Below are 17,569 nucleotides of genomic sequence, written 5' to 3'. Positions count from 1 at the left end.
GCCCAAAAGCTCAAGGCCACACTTGGGAAAAGACTTGCAGTTCTGGCAAAAGAAGAATGATTCTATTGTAACTGTCATCTGATCAGGACTGGGCAGGAATAGAGGCCAGGGTGGCCTTCCTGGTTCAGAAGAGTGTAAATGAAGGTTAGACTCTCAGTACGAAACAGCTGGAAAGGTACCTGTCCAGACCTTTCTTTTGAAAAACAAGGACCTTTGAGCCCAGGTAGGTTGTCTGCAGACCATGTGACTGAGACAGGACTCCTGACTCTCACTCCAGTGCTCCTTTCTTCACATCACACCTTTACATAATACAGATAATCTCAGATTTGAGAATTGTTAAAAAATACTGCAGTGGTTATTCTTTCTTTTCTGAGGAAATCAGAGATCTGAAAACGTACCAAAATCTCAAGCATTATGTTTTACATAAGACACATTTAAAAATATATATATATATAGTGATGACACTATAATTAAAATGTTTGGCCTTGCAGTAGACACTTTTTTTTCCATAAATTTTATTTATTTATCTGTTTATTTATTGGCTGCATTGGGTCTTTGTTGCTGCATGCGGGCTTTCTCTAGTTGCAGCAAGCAGAGGCTACTTTTTGTTGCAGTGCTGGGGCTTCTCTTGCAGTGGGTTCTCTTGTTACAGGGCATGGGCTCTAGGCATGCAGGCTTCAGCAGCTGTGGTACATGGGCTCAACAGCTGTGGCTCTCGGGCTCTAGAGCACAGGCTCAGTAGTTTTGGTGCACGGGCTCAGTTGCTCCCTGGCATGAGGGATCTTCCCAGACCAGGGATCAAACTCGTGTCTCCTGCATTGGCAGACGGATGCTTTTTCTTTTTGGCAGGCGGATTCTTAACCACTGCGCCACCAGGGAAGTCCCGACACAACTTGTAAATGAGAATGAAAAGTTAAAATCCACCAAAAGACTCATCTGTGCATCCTCCTAATCTACCATCCTAGCCTCACCTCTAACCATACCTAATTCCTAACCCTTTTCCGGTGGCAATATTTTTTTCTACCTTTGTATGTGCTGCTTCCTGTGCCTAGCATCCTCTTTTCTTCATAAATTGACTCATTTGTTAAAGTTACTAGACTCTGTGTAATCTTCCTACTCCAATTCTAGTTCTACTGGTTTGTGCATTTGCTACATTCTAGCACTTAATGGGCTTTATTTCGATGTGACAGTGTCTTCGGCCAGTAATGCTCTCCTTGGAAACATCCCAAGCTCAACACAGTGCTCAACACCAGCACTTTCCCCACACTTTTACAGAATTAGAGATAAAAATGAAATCAAACCAAAGGAATGGTGAACACGGGATTCACCGTGAAAGTTACTTGAAATAGGAGGAGGCCGACTTTGGATGGTTAACCTGTAAGTCCTTGCTACATATTTAAAAATAAAGTGAATATATTAATAAAAATTCTGTATCACTAAGGTACAGTAACTAGAAATTATTTACGAGAGGGAAAAGGTTGGCCTTTCTATTGTTATCGGTTACTCCACAAAAGTTTAAACTGTCCACACGTTCGGTTCCCTGCATTCATAAACATATAAAGTTGAAATGGGCAATTAAAGGTTAAATCTCTCTTTTCCTTCGTGGGCCTGATGTTTGCATTAGAACTCATGGGTCACTTGACATCTACTCTGGGTGTGGGCAGTTTGTTTCCTTCCGTTTTCAGCAGGAATACTATGGACCGGGTTAAAATAATCCCTAGGCCTGGTTTTTGAACGGAAGGTGCTCATTTTGGGGCCCCCTCATTACCGCAGCCGAATAACACGTCTTTATTCGGCGTCCAGTCATGCACAAGGCAGCACCACGGACTTCCCCTTACAAGGGGCCCGCGGCTTTTGTGAGGAAAGGTTTGCAGCGGACGCGGTATCGGAGCACCCACCGCCCCTCCGCACACGCCCTGACGGCGGCGAGAAGACCCGGGTCACTCCACGCGGGCTCCGTCGCCGCGCTCGGACGTTCGAATGCCATCCCCGCGGCCTCCGCCAATGGGGAAAGCGGGCCGTGAGGCTCCGCCCCGCCGCCGAATACGTCACGGCGTCGCCCGCGGCGCGCAGGCGGCGGGGCTGCTGGGCCTCCGCCCCTTTAGAGGTCGGCTGGCTGCTCCGCCTTGGTGGCGTGCGGCCGTCTCCTGCTTTAGGTCTTGGTGTCGTCGCCGCGTTCCCCGTCTGCACCATGGCTTTCGTAACGAGGCAGTTCGTGCGCTCCATGTCCTCCTCGTCCGCCGCCGCGGCCTCAGCGAAGAAAATCCTCATCAAGCACGTGACGGTCATCGGCGGCGGGCTGATGGGCGCCGGCATCGCCCAGGTGGGCCGTCCTCGGGCAGCGCTCCGCGTGGGCTTTGCCGACCGCCCTGACTTGAAAACGCTGGCGGGCCGCGACCCGCCGTGGGTATCCGGCCAGGGGGCCTGCCATCCCGCGAGACCCGGGGCATGTCCACCCCGACCCTCCCCCGTGTAGTTGAAATGTCTGGGCCTGTGAGTCTCCACTCCCCCAAAGGTCTAGTGTCCTTGGGCTGAGTCTCAGTTTCCGGGGTTTGCTTCCAGAGACCCGGACTGCGATCAGTTTTGTGTTTTTTGTTTTTGTTTTTGTAATTCTGTAGTCGTTGTCAGAGCAGTTTTCTGCTCTCCTCGATGGTCTTCTCTCTCCCCTGAGTGTTTCCTTTGCTCGCTGGGTTGCAAAGAATAGTAGTAGTCAGCACTCCTGTAGCGTGTTGCAGCTTGTGAGGCCCTGGGACTCCACCAAGTGCTGCCCCAAGTCTTTGCCCTAGTGCCCTCTGGCGCTGGGTGGAGTGGGAGGGGAGGTGGAGCAGCTGAGGGCTCTGAAGGAGTCGCTCATCTCCGTGTGCATCTTCAGGACTCCGCCCGGTTCCAGCTGAGCCGTGGTTCAGGGTCATTTGTGCAGTTATTACCTAGGCACTGTGATACTTGTATTTTTACTTACTGATTTTCATTGGTTATTTTCCATCTCCTATTAGAGAACCGTGATTTTCATAGCTTAGCTGATTATATTCTTAGCATATCAGCTCTTTGCTACTTGTATTGTTGGACGGGGGAAGGCATTTATCTAATTTTTCTTAGGGAGGAACTCAAGTTCAGTGGCAATGATCATGAAAGAGTTTAACTTTTTTAGTGTCTGTATCCAGCCAAGTCCATGCTTCGGTGCTTGCTTTTTAGAAAAATCTTTTGTTGTTGTTATTATATATCTTAGAATTTCCCACACTGCAAGTTTTTCGCAACATATTAATTTGATTGCACATTCTCCTAAAATCAGTGTTTCATTAATGTTTTATCCTTCTGTCTCCCATTTCTTCTCAGATCGTGTTTTTGGACATATATTGGCCTTTTTATTGTGTATGTGCCCTGGCTGCTGGGTTTATTATACGGGAGGTGGAAGGAGTAAGTCCCTTTAACATGAAAGTTCCACACATTATACTACATGATACTCAAAAGAAACTTTAGGGTGAGTGCATTTGTATCTCCCTGCTCTACCCAAGTCTCTATCTCCTTATGCTGAGAGAGTAAGATTTGTTGTGGGCAGCTATAAAATAATGTATTTGTTTAAAAACATCTAAACGACATCTTAGTGATGATATTAGGGCCTTACGCCCCCAATAACAATATAGAAAATGGGTGCAGAAACTATTGTTGATGGTCTCTTGAAGACATCAGGTGGGAAGAGGATTAGAAACTAAATAGAAAATATCACTTCAGCTTTGTACAAATTCACTGTTGCTCAGTTCTTGGAATAATGTATCCACTGTTGGCCAAAAAGAGTGTTGTGTTGCACAAAAAGGCACACAGGTAGCACCTAAAATTATGGGTGTGGTGTTGGAGCTTTCATCTGAGAAAGGAGGGAGGAAGTTGACAGTGATGGGAATTCAGACTTGTGGATCACATCCTTGAGTAGTTGGACCAGGCTGTGCCTTTTGAAACCTAAGGGGTTAAAAGGAAAGCTGTTTACCCCACACATTGGAAATATAGTGGAACTGTCATTTAAGAAGTTGATAAAGATCAAAGATTTAAATAGTGGACAGTTGTAGGGAACAGTAGTTCTGTCCTTACATAACCAGGTTTAAAAGAGCCTCAGTCACTGTGGGTGACAACTTTAATCCTGTGGAGGGGAACCGCACTTTCCTGCAGAATATCCGTGTCTGCCGCTTTGAGCCGCTTGGTTGGTTTCGGCCGTTTGGCTGATCCGTTTTTGCACTCTGCCCTGCAGCATGCTGTTCAAGGCAGTATTACCTCATTCTTTATGCTCCTTGACCTACAGCTTTTGTCACAGGTAAATCTGTTTTGCTTATTTAATGCCACAACTATTAGTTGATGTGGTTTGACTATACATTGGATCCAGTTCACTGTGGGGACGTAGGATGGCCTGTGCCGGCTCTGCCTCACATTGGCTGTGCTGACATGTAAAAGTCACTTCTTTGCTTTACTAATCTCTGAGGTAGGACCAGCCTCCTAGGAGTTTGGGGAGGATTGAGTGAATCAGCACATGTCAAGCACTTAGCACAGTGTCATCTAGTAAGAGCTCACAGAATGTTAGCTGCCTCAGGGTTATTGCCTTCATGGCTTTATCCTTGTCTTTTTGTCATTGTCCCCTCCTGCCACGCCCATCTCTGGCCCTTGCTGCTGTGGTAGGTAATGTTAAAATGGAGAGTATTGGTTGTGATTCTGTTCCATCTTGCTTAACCTTGCAGGCAAATACCAGTTGTTACTGCAGTTTGTTCAGGGACTTCTGAAAAGAGGGAAGACACTTTTTATCCTCCTCGGTAAAGCCTTAAGAACACAAGCACAAACTAACCTCTAAGTTACGCTGTTAATTTGTGTTTAGCTTCACTCTTGTGAACTCTTTCTGAAGCAGTTTTAATTTTAACCAAGCTGTAATTCTGTTCACATTTTTGGTATTTTTAAAATTTATCATTTTTGCCATATGTTCCAGTTCATGCTGAGTAGGATTAAAAAAAAAAAAAAAAACTAAACTAAATAGGTTTTGTGGGAGCCTGACACATTTCACAATCAATTAAGCAATTTAAGACAAGTGGTGTCTGTGTTTAATTATACGAGGTTGATCAGAACACAGGCCATTTGTATATTTGTATTCTCCAAGAGTATCTACTTTGCCTGTCATTTCTTTTGCTTGTTTTAAATTAAAAAAAAAAAAACTGACTTCAGGTTAATATTTAAGTAAGGTTAATTTGTTTTGTGTGTTTGCCCATTATTCTGACTTGGGTCTGATTGCCAGTTTGTCTTCAGCTGGGTACTTAGGCCAGCAAAGAAGCTTCCAGCAGTAATTGACCCTCGAGTGGGGGAAGGGTTGGTTTTTGCTTAGTGAAGAAGGGAAAAAAGGAAGAAAGTTATTAGCTGTGCATCTCTTCAATTTGTAGAATGAGTCAAAGCTTTGCTTCTTGCATTGCCTTTTTTTTTCCCATATGAGGAGCCTAGAGAGCTTATAGCTTTTGTTAAGTTACTGGTGAGAAGCTGGTGGGCTTTCTGGGAATGTCATTTCAGGGGTGGACTTTTTGGGTGTCTGGTACAACATTCCTTTTAGTGCACTACACTTCTTTGAGGAAGTGAGAGTTTTCATCTTGAAGAAAATTGGAGCTGGGTTCACACCAAAGCTTTTTTATTTGTTCCTCTTAAAGAGCAAACAGTGTATGTTTTTTTTTTTTTCCTGGGGAGAGCTCCTTAGGCTATTAAAAGCGGGGGGGGGGGGGGGGATTTCTAAACTACAAACACACGTGTGCCTGACATTTGTAGTACTCTGTGATGCTTGCTGAGGACTCAAGTGGATTGGAAGTCTCCTCAGCCTCTGCATTTGTTTGCCCATCTCTTTTTTTCCTACCCCCAATTCTGAATTTTCTGATGCTGAGTAGAAGAGTGATCAGAGTTGCTTTGTGTTGTTTGGCTTTATTCATTTCTGTTGCTACAGTGAGTATGCCTCTGTTGAAGTTTGTTTGAAAACAGTGCAGTGGCCTAGAAGTTTTAGGATCACAGGAGGCTGTCACAGTCACCTGGCTGTAAGCTCTCCTTTTGACTCAAAGTTCTTATGGAGGGAATAGTTTTATTCCCAGGTGTTAACTTTGTCCTCAAGGGTATGGGGTGTGTGTTTGTTGTGAAGTTCTTCCCTCGTTTCCTGTGTTGTTGCTCTTTATTGGGCTGTTCTCTGATTTCCATGATGTGCTGGGGACAGTAAAATCAACTCCTGTCAGCATATTAATCTCTGGACTGGGGGTGTGGCTGGAGGTACTGTAGAAGAGATAGGGTTGACAGGCAGAAAAATGAATGCCATGGAATATGTTTGGACGTTGTAGAGCAGAAATGGTACCTCAGTCGGGTTTTGAGTTTTCTCTGCCATGTCCTAGATCCACCTCACTGCTCTCTGCACATTTCTTGAGTTTCTAATTTCCTTTGCTCCTCCTCCTCACTTCCCCGCATGTCTGCCGTAGGCACATACCCCACTGTCTAGTTCTCCTGACACTGCAGGAAGACAGTGCTGCTGTCTCTGTTCTGCATCTCCCTCCAGGTTATGCTACCTGTGTGGTGGTTTCTGCTGAGTGGTGGTCTAATGCTTGAAAATGAGCAGGCCGTAAAGTGCCTGCTGGAGTTTGGATCCCAGCCCTTCCTCTCCTAGCGGCTGTGGGAATCTTGGGCAAGTCTCTTAACCGCTCTCTGCTTCTTCCCTTATCTACAAATAATGATACTTGTCTCAGTTTTCTGAGAGATAAATGAGCTAAGCGCTTAGAACTGTACTAGTGTTTTCCGTGGTAACTGTTCAATAAATGTTAGCTGCTTTTATGTAGATCCATCAGCTCTAATCTGGTGATGGCTTCTCTTATTTTAGATTCTCTTAACTGTCTTTGAAGATATGATAGGGAGCTATGGAGAGTCAACCAGTTCTGAAGATTTTAAGACTAATTGTGTGGGTTGTTGAGAGAGGTCATCTCAGTGCTTCGTTTACTCGTATTTGGGCATTACAGTAAGTTCATACTCATAGAGCATTTGCAGCAGAGCTTGGCACTAAAAAGTCACTCTACAGATGTGACTTTTTTTTCTGGTCTGAGTACTTTAATGTCTCTGGCATTTCATGTGACCACTATGATATTCACCCCTGCAGAGATGGCACTTGGGGTCAAGGGTCAGAGGCAGAGCTGGGGCTGGAACTCGGTTCTCTCAACAGCTGTTCCGCTTGCTGGAGGTCCCTGTGGCTGAGATGACCACGGTTCTGCCTACACCTTTGGCCTCTGCTGTCTTGTGAGGAGAAGTATGGCTTCCATGGGCAAGGGGATCTTTTGTGGGTATCTGGAATTAACAGTTATCAGCCTGACCTCTCTTCAGCTCTAGATTCAAAGTGAGATTCACCTGCTGGTCATCTACATCCTCTGCTACTATCTTTCTGCCCATAATAGATTCAGATTCACCTGGCAAGACTTCTTTGTTCTCTCCAGCTTTCCCAAAGTCTCCTCCCTCTGTGATGGCCATCTTCTAGCCACTTCATGCACTCCGAAGACAGAGTTGCTGTCAGAGTGGCCACCAGACTGCAGGAGGCTCTGAGGCTTTCCTCCGGGGATACCTGAATTGTTGAGGTAGCATCTTAATTGGTTCATTTCAGCAGAATCTAATAGGAAAAAACCACTTATCCTAATAACCATTGCCATATTAATCTTCCTAGTGAGCAGTTTGGAATTGCAGCTCTCTCCTCTACTCAGAAAGTGTTCATCCTGGCAACATCGTTCAGAGATTCTTAAATATAACTAAAAGTTGGTTGATGCCACTGAGATGTCTAGCTATCCCATCTCCTTTCCAGAACTTGGGGGAGATAGGAATGGAGAGTCCAGGGAGAGAAGTTATTTTCTCTACATTACCAAACCCAGATACTTACTGAATTTAAAAAAAAAAAAATTGTGTATTTAACAGCCTCACCTAAAAACAGAGGCACATTTCCTTGGCTTTTTAGAAATAGTATTTAAAATATAAAAATCTGGGCTTCCTAGGTGGTGCAGTGGTTGGGAGTCTGCCTGCCAATGTGGAGGACATGAGTTCAATCCCTGCTCCAGGAAGATCCCACATGCCGCAGAGCAACTAAGCCCGTGTGCCAAAAAAAATAAATAAATAAATAAATAAATAAAATATAAAAATCTAAGTTAAAAAAAGAGGCCAGCCAATGAACTTAACTGTTTTAAGTTCAAACCAGCTGTTTGTGGTGGTGGTTGGAAGCCTCAGCGGAATGCCTTTTTCTGATTGTTGAAATTTGTGAAGACAACTTGTGTTGATGGCAGCGTTCAAGGCATTGCACAACCAGAGAGAATCATAAACCCAGATTTGCCAGCTCTCAGAGATGCAGCTGATTTACGGCTGTTTTCCTCCCTGGATCAAATCATGAGAACCCAAGGACAGGCCTTGACGCAAAGGCAGGCCAGGCTCCGGGGCGCGGCAGTCTCCTGGGGAGCAGTGACTCCGTGCACTTACCCCGGAGTGAACGCCTAACTCTGGGGATGGGGAAGTCAGAATTCGGGTGTGACAGATGGTACATGCAACTTTGCGATTTTTCAGAGAGCGTGTAATGTTGATGAAACGCAGCCCTCCTATAGTGTAGGGGCACATGGAACACCTCACTGGACCAGTTGATGTAATTCTCACAAATTCTCCACTCAGATTATACTTCAGAGAAGGGGCTTCAACTCTGGTGGCATATTTGCAAAAGCATAGAAATCCAGCCAGCTTCTGCTTGGCATGTTTCCTTGGCCCTGTGGCTGGAGTACTCAGGGGCTTTGACAAGTGTGCTTTTCACTGGATCTATTTTTACAGCTCTGAGCATCCTTGTCCAAAAATATTTCTCTCTGGCTAAGCCTGCCTTCCACCAGGGCTAGAGAAGTCATGGAGTTGAGGACATAGCCTTCAAATAAAATTTTTTCCATTGCAGACTGCTTGTCCTCAAAGTCTTACAGTGTAGGTCACTATTACATAAAACGGAAGTTCTCAAATGGGTTGATTCAGATTATTGGCATTCAGGTTAAAATGCCAGGGAGAGTCCTTATTATTTATTGAAAAATAACATGTCTGTGGGAGGAGGAAAAAAGACCTTTTTATTTTTGTGATCCACTCTTCCATTACCATCTCCTCAGAAGGTTGGGGATAATTCACTGAATAATTTGAGAAGAATGAGTGTGATTGATTTCCTTGCACTCAAGACACATGAAATTCTTTTCTAAGAGTCTTCAATAATTTAATTTTAAAAATGAAATCAGGTGTGAATCATCAGTATCACTCTTATCAACAAACAATGCTGATAAGCTGGTATAAACCACCCCAAAACTTTATAGTCTTAAGGTTACAAAGCAACACTATAAGCCAGTAGGTTTCATACCTTGACCAGGGGTCACTGTGATGCAGGAACTTTAGCAGAACAACCCAGGCTGATTCTAGACCTGCTGGAATTAACCCTCACAGCATTGTTGCTGTGAACAGTCATGGTCCTGTCTTTTGATACACACATGTGTACCTATCTCGTGGGTGAAATTGCTGGATTACAAAATATGAATATATTCAACTTCCGTAGATAATGCCAGACATTTTTCCAAAGTGGTCATACCAGTTTACAGTTCTGCCTTATACCAGTTTGCAGTTCTGCCATCAGGGTATGAAGGTTCTCTTTGCTCTTTAGGATTATGTTGTTGTTCCTTTACCGTTTAGTCATTCTGGTGGGTGTAGTGACATTTCATTGTGTTTTTTTTTTTTCATTGTGTTTTAATTAGAATTTTCCTGCTTACAATACTGGTGAGGTGAACCACCTTTTCATATGTTTATTGGCCATGTAGGTATATTCTTGTGTAATATTCTGTTAGATTTCATTCCTACTTAGCTACTGGGTTGTGCTTTTTTTCTTCATTGATTTGTAGGAAATGTTTATAGATTCTGACTGTGAATTCTTATATTTCAAATATCTTCAATTCCCTGCATTGACTTTTAATTTTCTTTGTGGTTACCATGAGGCTTACATATAGCAACTTGTGTGTAAACAGTCCATTTTAGTTTAATAACAGCTTAAGTTTGATCCCATTCTAAAGGTCAACATTAATACCCCCCCATTTAATGTTTTTGATGTCACGTTTTACACCTTTTTATGTTATGTATCCCGTAACTAATTATTGTAATTATAGTTATTTTTACTGCTTTGTCTTTTTAACATTCATGCTAGCTTTATAAATGATTAATCTTCTGCCTTTACTATATACTTATCTTTTCCGTGAGAATTATTTCATATGTGTTCTTGTTACTAATTAGCACCCTTTCTTTTCAGCCTAAAGTCCCTTTAACATTTCTTGTAAGGCTGTTTTAGTAGTCGTGAACTCTTTCCCTCTGAGCAATAACTGTGCCAGGTCGAGTATTCTTGGTTGGAGGTTTTTTCTTTCAGCACATTGAATATATTGTGCCACTCCCTTCTGGCCTGCAAGATTTCTGCTGTTGGTCTTATTGGGGGTTCCGTGTGCCATACTCCAGAGTACCCGTGTCTTCTGGTGGGAAGCTTTTGCATGTGTCTGGTGCCCCGATTTCTGTGGCTGCTGGTGAGCAGTGCGTCTTGATTGCCTGGCTCTGGAGGCTAGCTGAGCTTGCATTCCTGGCCCCATAGGACTGTAGTAATTGGTGTCATCCAGAGAGGAGCTCATACCCCTGTCTGGCACCCTGATTTTTGCTACTGCTGCCAGGGGACACCTCTGCATCGCCTGGCTCTGGTGGTCAGTGGGGCTTATGTTCGTGGGTCCCACAGGACGGTAACCAACAGAGAAAGAGTTCGTAAAGAGCTACCAGAAAAAACCTCATACACTCATCAGCTGCCTCTGAGCTCAGCCCTGGAGTGTGTGAATCTGAGCATGTGGGCTCTTTAAGAGTGGCTTCTCAGATTTCTAGAGTCTTGTAGTTCTTGGGACATGACCCCTGTTGGTTTTCAAAGCCAGATGTTTTGGAGGGTCATCTCAAGTGTATGTCCCAGAAGTTGGGATGCCTGATGTGGGTGCAAGCCGCTTGCTCTTCAGGGAGAAGCTCCAGGTTCCAAGGTCCCTCTCTGCTTGGGGTTTATGATGAGATTGTGTCCCAGCCTCTCCTACCCATCTTGTTGTGGTTTTCTTCTTTCTTGCCTGGTGTGTAGTCATCACTCGACCCCTCTTCAGATTTTTTTAAAGAGGAAATTGTTCCATATGTAGCTGTAGACTCAGTGTGTCTGTGGGAGGACGTGAGGTCAGGATCTTCCTCCATACCATCTTGAACTGGAACTCCAGTATAGTTATTTTCACGTTATGAGGGGAGGCCCTAAGCAACCCCATGAAAAGAGCCTTGGACCTTCAGGAGACCTAATCTCATCTTAGCTTTTCCCACCAGATGTATTTGTTCAGTCAGCATTTCCTGAGGGCCCACCCCAGCCAGGCAGGGTCTATTCAGCAGTCAAAGATAGCATGACATTTGAATCCAGGAGTAGGGGAGATGGCACTTAAGTAGATGATCATAACACAGCATGGTGGGTGCAGTGGTAAGGGTATGCAGGGGTATTACTGGAACACGGCGGGACACCTTGCCTGGGACCAGTAGGATCTTGGGGTGGCGTTGCTTAGTATCTGGAAATGATACTCAGGCTTAGTTAATGAGGGGAGGTTGGGGAGAAAGCATGGACAGTACAGAGGCCTGGAGGTGAGAGGCAGTAGCAGATGTGGGCAGTCTAGACCTTGCGGTGGTATCAGTCTCAGACAGCAGTGAACAATGTGTCTGGAGAGGAGGTGGATCCCTTTCATGGAGGGCTTTGCGTGCCATGTGTAGGAACTTTTATTCTGTGGTCATGGGGCCCCCATTGAAAAGTTTAATGGAGTTAGTAATGTAGACAGAAGTGCCTTTTACAGAATTATGTTTTAGTGCCTGTATGTGATCTTCGGTGAATAATTTTTTTGTTTTAGTTACTGTTTCTTTTCTCAGTAAAATGAAGGTTTGTGTTAAAGGTATTGTGTGTGTGTGGTATAAAATACATAAAGTAAGACCTGTTTTGACCTTTTAAAAATGTACAGTTCAGTGGCATTTAAGTACGTGCCTGTTAAGTAATAACTCCTCATCTCCCCTTCCTCCAGACCCTGGCAGCCATTGCTTTACTTTCGGTCTCTATGAATTTGACTGTTCTAGATACTACATATAGGAGGAATCATACAGTGTTTGTCCTTTTGTGACTGCCTTATTTCACCTAAAAATCTTAAAGGTTCTTTTGTGTTATAGCATGTGTCAGAATTTCTTTCCTTTTTAAGGAATAATATTACATTGAAATATTTGTAATGGAATCATATTCCATTGCCTGTCCGCACTACATTTTATGTATCCATTCATCCATCGGTGGACACTTGGGCTACTTCCACCTTTTGGTTACTGTGAATAATGCTGCTATGAACGTGGTCTACAGCTGTGTTAGTCTTGCTTCAGTTTTTTTTGGGTATATACCCAGAAGTGGAATTGCTGGATAATGTGGTAATTATGTTTAATTTTTTGAGGAACTGCCATACCATATTCTACAGGGCTGCACGGTTTTACCCATCAGCAGTGTGCAGGGGTTCCGATTTCTTCACATCCTTGCTAACACTTATTTTATGTTTTTGTTTTGTTTTTATAATAGCCATCCTAACAGATGTGGATAGATAGAGGTTTTTACACTATGCTGTGATGGACTTTAGGGTTAGGAGTTCAGCGAATTTCCTTGGCGGTTCCCAACCCCTCTTCCCTGATCCACGCTTTATGTATTTCTCTTCTGTATACATTCTTATGAGGAAAGAGTTCATGGCAAAAAAGGGTGAAAGCCACCACACTGATCTTCTTGCTTTGAAAATAAATGATCTTGATTTCTGTAGCTAATAAAGCTGAACAGTAAATACCTTTGCCTGACCTTGCGGTAGTTGAGGAATTAAGGTGGCTCACGATCTCTCTACTATGACAGAAAAGAAACCCACTTGGAGGGAAACGTGTGTCATGTGTCTGTGGCCATCCTTGGCCTGGCTTACACACGGGTCCCTCACAGGATGGAGGGACACGTGTGTCTTTGCCCACAGCCCCTTTGATAAATGGTACAGGGCACATTGACATGCTGGAGGAAATTTTAAGCATAAATCCATTTTTGAAATCACAGAGGTGGTCATATTACATGGCTGTTGCCCTCCAGTTCCCCTTTTGCCTGGTATCTCCAACCACCAGTGCAGAAAACGGTTGATCTGCTCACCAAAATAACAGAGACATTTTGTGGCATTTTTTTTTTTAACTTGGTAATTGACTAAAGACTCCAATTATTAGCTCTTTTTTTTTCTTCCTATCCTTTTCAAACGAATAGTGTGACTTTTCATAATACTAAAATAACTTGGTTTGTAAAATTTGTTATAAAGAGTTTCAAGTAAGCAAAACCAGTCATGATTTCTTGAGAACTTATTCCTAAGATAATTTACAAATCGAAGCTTTTAAAAAATAGATCTATTTTTCATGCATTCTTTTCATGAATAGTAAGTGTCCCTTTGTCCTAGGCATTGGGGTGGCTGAAGGTAACATGCGGCTGCTGCTCTTGAATTGCTCACTGTCCAGAGGAAGAAGTACAAACAACTAATTGTCATAAAGGCACGGGTCACCTGCTCATTATGTCTGGAATGTCACCTGATACAGGTGAAAGTTCTAGTGGTTTAAATACCTTACCTTCAGATGTGGCTTTTAGACACTTGAGATATGATATTACATATAAGACATATCTTCTTAGGGTAAGGAAAAAGGGACGTTAAAAAAGTATATGTTAAAAAAAGTCATATGTATGTAATTGCAGTACATATATATATATGAACTTTATATTTACTGGAAATTTTGCTCGGATTGCCGTTAGGAGTGTGCCAGAACCACCATGTGTTGGGATTTGTGGTAACAGCTATTTCAGACTCTGAAGAAGTGGATGATGTGGCAGCTCTTTTGAAAAGGTTTCTAGGTATTATTTTGAATTCATCAAGAGTTGGTGTTGGTCAGCTTTTCCATGTCTAATTTATCTTTCGCATCTGGAATTTCTCCTACATATTCATTGGTTTATGACCTTTATTCTGAAATTTGTGAGATTTTTACAACATGAAGTTGCTTACAACCATTTGTTTTTGATTTCTCTGTTGTATTCACATCCTGAGATTCTGGCTACCGTTAACATAACTGAGCAGCCACTGGTAGCTGGTGGCTCTTAGCAGCTCTACACTCTGTTTTTCTTACTGTATTTAGAGTCCTGCAGGAAGGACCTGCAGTATCTGTAAATCAGTAGAGGCACAAAGGAGTGACCACCTCTGCTAGAGGTTGGGGGAGCTTTCACTAAAGGAGAGAGGGCCTCTCTGTTGGACTGTGAAGGATGAGTTGGAGTCCCCCAGGCAGCAGTGAGGGAGAGGTGCTTCCTGGTGGAGGGAACCTAAAGGCAGGGGTGTGGAGCCATGAAGCAGTGGGAGGAAGAAGTGTGGTGTGGTTTGAGGAGAGCACGGGCTCAGGTTAACTCCCCTCCAGGCACCTGGTACTGACCATTTATTTATTGGACAAGTGATGAGTGCTATGGGACACAGGGACCAGATCAATGTCCAATCTGCTATCAGTGGATTCAGATCTAAGAGGAGAGATTGTTAGACAAAGATCCACATGACACAGTTGACTTTGGTGTAAAGCACATAATAACAGCAGTAAAAGTCTAACTCTAAGGTTTCAAAACAGGAAAGAAGACATTCATTTGGAAAAAGGCTTTATGGAGAGGTTAGCTTTTGAAATAGGCCTTGAATAATGGATAGAATTTCTTTGGACATAATTAAGGGGTGAGTGTTGTCCAGGAAATTGTGACCCTCAGGGTAGTGTAACATTAATGAAGGTCAAGGAGAACTGGTTTTAGGGTCAAGATGTTGACTGTCACTTAAGGACAGAATATGCTGGTTACATACACAGCTGAAATTATTAGAATGATTAAGATTCCAGAAAGAGAGGATATAAAGACAGAGGAAAAGAATACTGAGAGCAGAGCCTTGAAGGATACCTTTGTTTAAAGGCTGAGAAGATTAAGAGAATTAATATGGCTAAAAGGAACAGATAAGAAATAGAGATAAGAAATTGGAGAGTTTCAAAAAGGAAGGTTTAGTTGGCAGTGTGTAGGGCCTTGGAAAGTAGAAGATGGAGCCAAGGAACAGGCACTGGCTTTAGCACTTAGAAGACCATTGATAAGTAATCTGTACTTTCATGCCACAGTGGTGCTGGAGGAAGCCCCATCGCTAGGGTTTAGGAATTGCATGGTTCAGGCAGAACATGTGAGTGGAAAGTGTAGTGACTAGAGTGACATCTAAGAAGCATTGTGTACCTTCTTTGTGCTTGGCATTAGTCTATACATTCTAAATGCTTTAACTTTAATTTTCACAACAATCTTATGAAATGGGTACTGTTTTCCTTATCACGGATCAGGAAGTCATAGATAAAGAGACTGAGTAACTTGTCCAAAGTCATGCAGTCAGTGGCTAAGCTAGGGTTGAAACCTAGGAAGTCCAGTTCTAGAACTCGTGCTCCACATACCACTGTGCCCCCCCAGTAGTTGAAGGACTGCTGTGGTGAAGCGAAGGCCAGCTTCAGGTGGCTAAGGAAGTTTGTGGGTGTCCCCCCTCCTTTTTAAACATTCTTTTTAAATGAAGAGAGTTCCTAGCCTGTTTGTAAAAATGGAACGACAGAGAAGGGAAAACCTGAAAATGAAAACCAGAAAGGGAACAAGTCGTTGAAATCAGGAGGTGTAATTTTAAAAGCAAAATAAAATAATTTACCTTTGGAGGCTGTACCTGGATCCAGTATTAGGCCTCGGACCCTTGCAGAAGGAGGAAGGGGCCTGCCTAGAATAAAATCGTTAAGCTGTTGTGATATGCTAGGTACTGTTCTGGGTGCCTAGCATATCACGGGTGTGTATTAACTCTTCTAATCCTCTCAACAACTCTACTGTATTAACTCTTTTAATCCTCTCAACACGTATTAACTCTTAATCCTCTCGAAAACTCAACTGCCCATTTTTAGGATGAGGAGACAACCTGTGGGGGGTTAAGGAATTTTTCTGTCTCACAGTTGGCAGGCGGGCTCCAGAGCCTGGCCCTTGCCCAGCTCAGAGATGTCTGACTATTCCCCTCGGACCCAGCCATGCATTTTGGGGTCAGGAACAGCCAGCACATGAGCTCTGGATACAGACGGCCCTAGCTTCAAAGCCCCATCACATCCAGACTTTGCTTACTGTTACAGTGCCTCCCCCAAAGGCTGTTGTGAAGACCAAATGGGATAATCTGTGAGGAGTGAAAGCTCTCTGAGCGAAGGGAATTGTTTTGTTCATCACCTTATCCCAGGGTCTGGAACAGGCACAGCACGGTTGTTGAGTCAGCAGGAGGCAGTAGTGGTGAAGGGGATGAAAGCAGAGTGGTGCCCAGCACGGTACTCTAAACGGTGGTTCCCCTCCACCCAGGGGAGCATGGGTGTTGGGCTCGGGGGGCAAAAGTGCTCACCTCTGAGAAGCCATACTTTTTGCCTGTGACCCTCGGTCATTCGGTGGAAAGCATTTTCTAATAATCTGCATTTTTGTCACCCAAACCATTTGAAGGCTTCCCCACTGTCCAGATTGTTTGTATACCCCGGTACAGTTTCTTGGCTTCCAAGAAAGACACAGTACTTCTTGTGTTTTTTTTTTTTCCTGGTTTTTGCCTTCAAATGTGTGTGTAGCTGAAGCCATGAATGAAGATCTAACCACTGGCCATGCTTAAGGTTGCAGCAGCTTATTGAGCCAGTCTGGGGTGAGAGTCGTGCACCTTTCAGGTTGGACATGGATTGCATGGGGGCAGGGGACAGGCTGCCTGCAGCCTGACTCTGTCCCAGCGGTGGCCCACTTAGACACAATAATAGGAGAGGAATACTAACCGCACTTGGAATAGACGAATAGAATCAAAGAACACTGGACACATCCTGTGGAAATGTTACTAGGCATCTAATACATACCAGGCAGTGGGCTAGATGTAGTCTGTTTGATCATTTACTTTTTCAGCAAATATACATTGAATGCCCACCATGGACCAGGCACTGGGGTTTGCAAAGATGAATAGAACAGGAAGTTGCCCTCAGGGTATTGCCAACCTTGCATCTCTTGGGTGTATCTGCAAGAAATGATTATAGGGAACTTGAGCATTAGGTTGGGTTCCTCTCTGCAGGTGGGTAGGATGAAAATATTGTTTTCATTGAAATCACTTGAAGTTGTGCTGTAATGGTAGTTTATTGCTTTGGAACCAAGAGCTTCACCATAAGATGGAAAATATTTCAAGAATTTAAATTTCTCTTTTTCACGTGTATTTTCTCCATTCAGCCCTAACCACATCCACTTAGGGTTTTGTTTTGGTTCGTTTCGTTTTTTGGCCATTCTGCGCAGCTTGCAGGATCTTAGTTCCCTGACCAGGGATTGAACCTGGGTTATGGCAGTGAAAGCACAAAGTCCTTATCACTGGACCGCCAGGGAACTCCCCACTAACCATAT

General features: G+C 43.7%; 1 protein-coding gene across 1 annotated transcript in view; it reads left to right on the top strand.

Moving 5' to 3' along the window:
- Window positions 1–2,094: 2,094 nt before the first annotated feature.
- Window positions 2,095–17,569, top strand: part of HADH (hydroxyacyl-CoA dehydrogenase) — a 43,219-nt gene continuing 27,744 nt past the window's right edge. The window contains exon 1 of the mRNA XM_057706343.1: window positions 2,095–2,323. Within this exon, the coding sequence (XP_057562326.1) occupies window positions 2,192–2,323 (132 nt within the window). The 5' untranslated portion in view covers window positions 2,095–2,191. The remainder of the gene's footprint in view (window positions 2,324–17,569) is intronic.

The sequence above is a fragment of the Hippopotamus amphibius genome, chromosome 13, assembly GCF_030028045.1.
Source record: "Hippopotamus amphibius kiboko isolate mHipAmp2 chromosome 13, mHipAmp2.hap2, whole genome shotgun sequence".
NCBI classification, from domain to species: domain Eukaryota; kingdom Metazoa; phylum Chordata; class Mammalia; order Artiodactyla; family Hippopotamidae; genus Hippopotamus; species Hippopotamus amphibius.
This window is presented reverse-complemented; position numbering and strand designations above follow the sequence as displayed.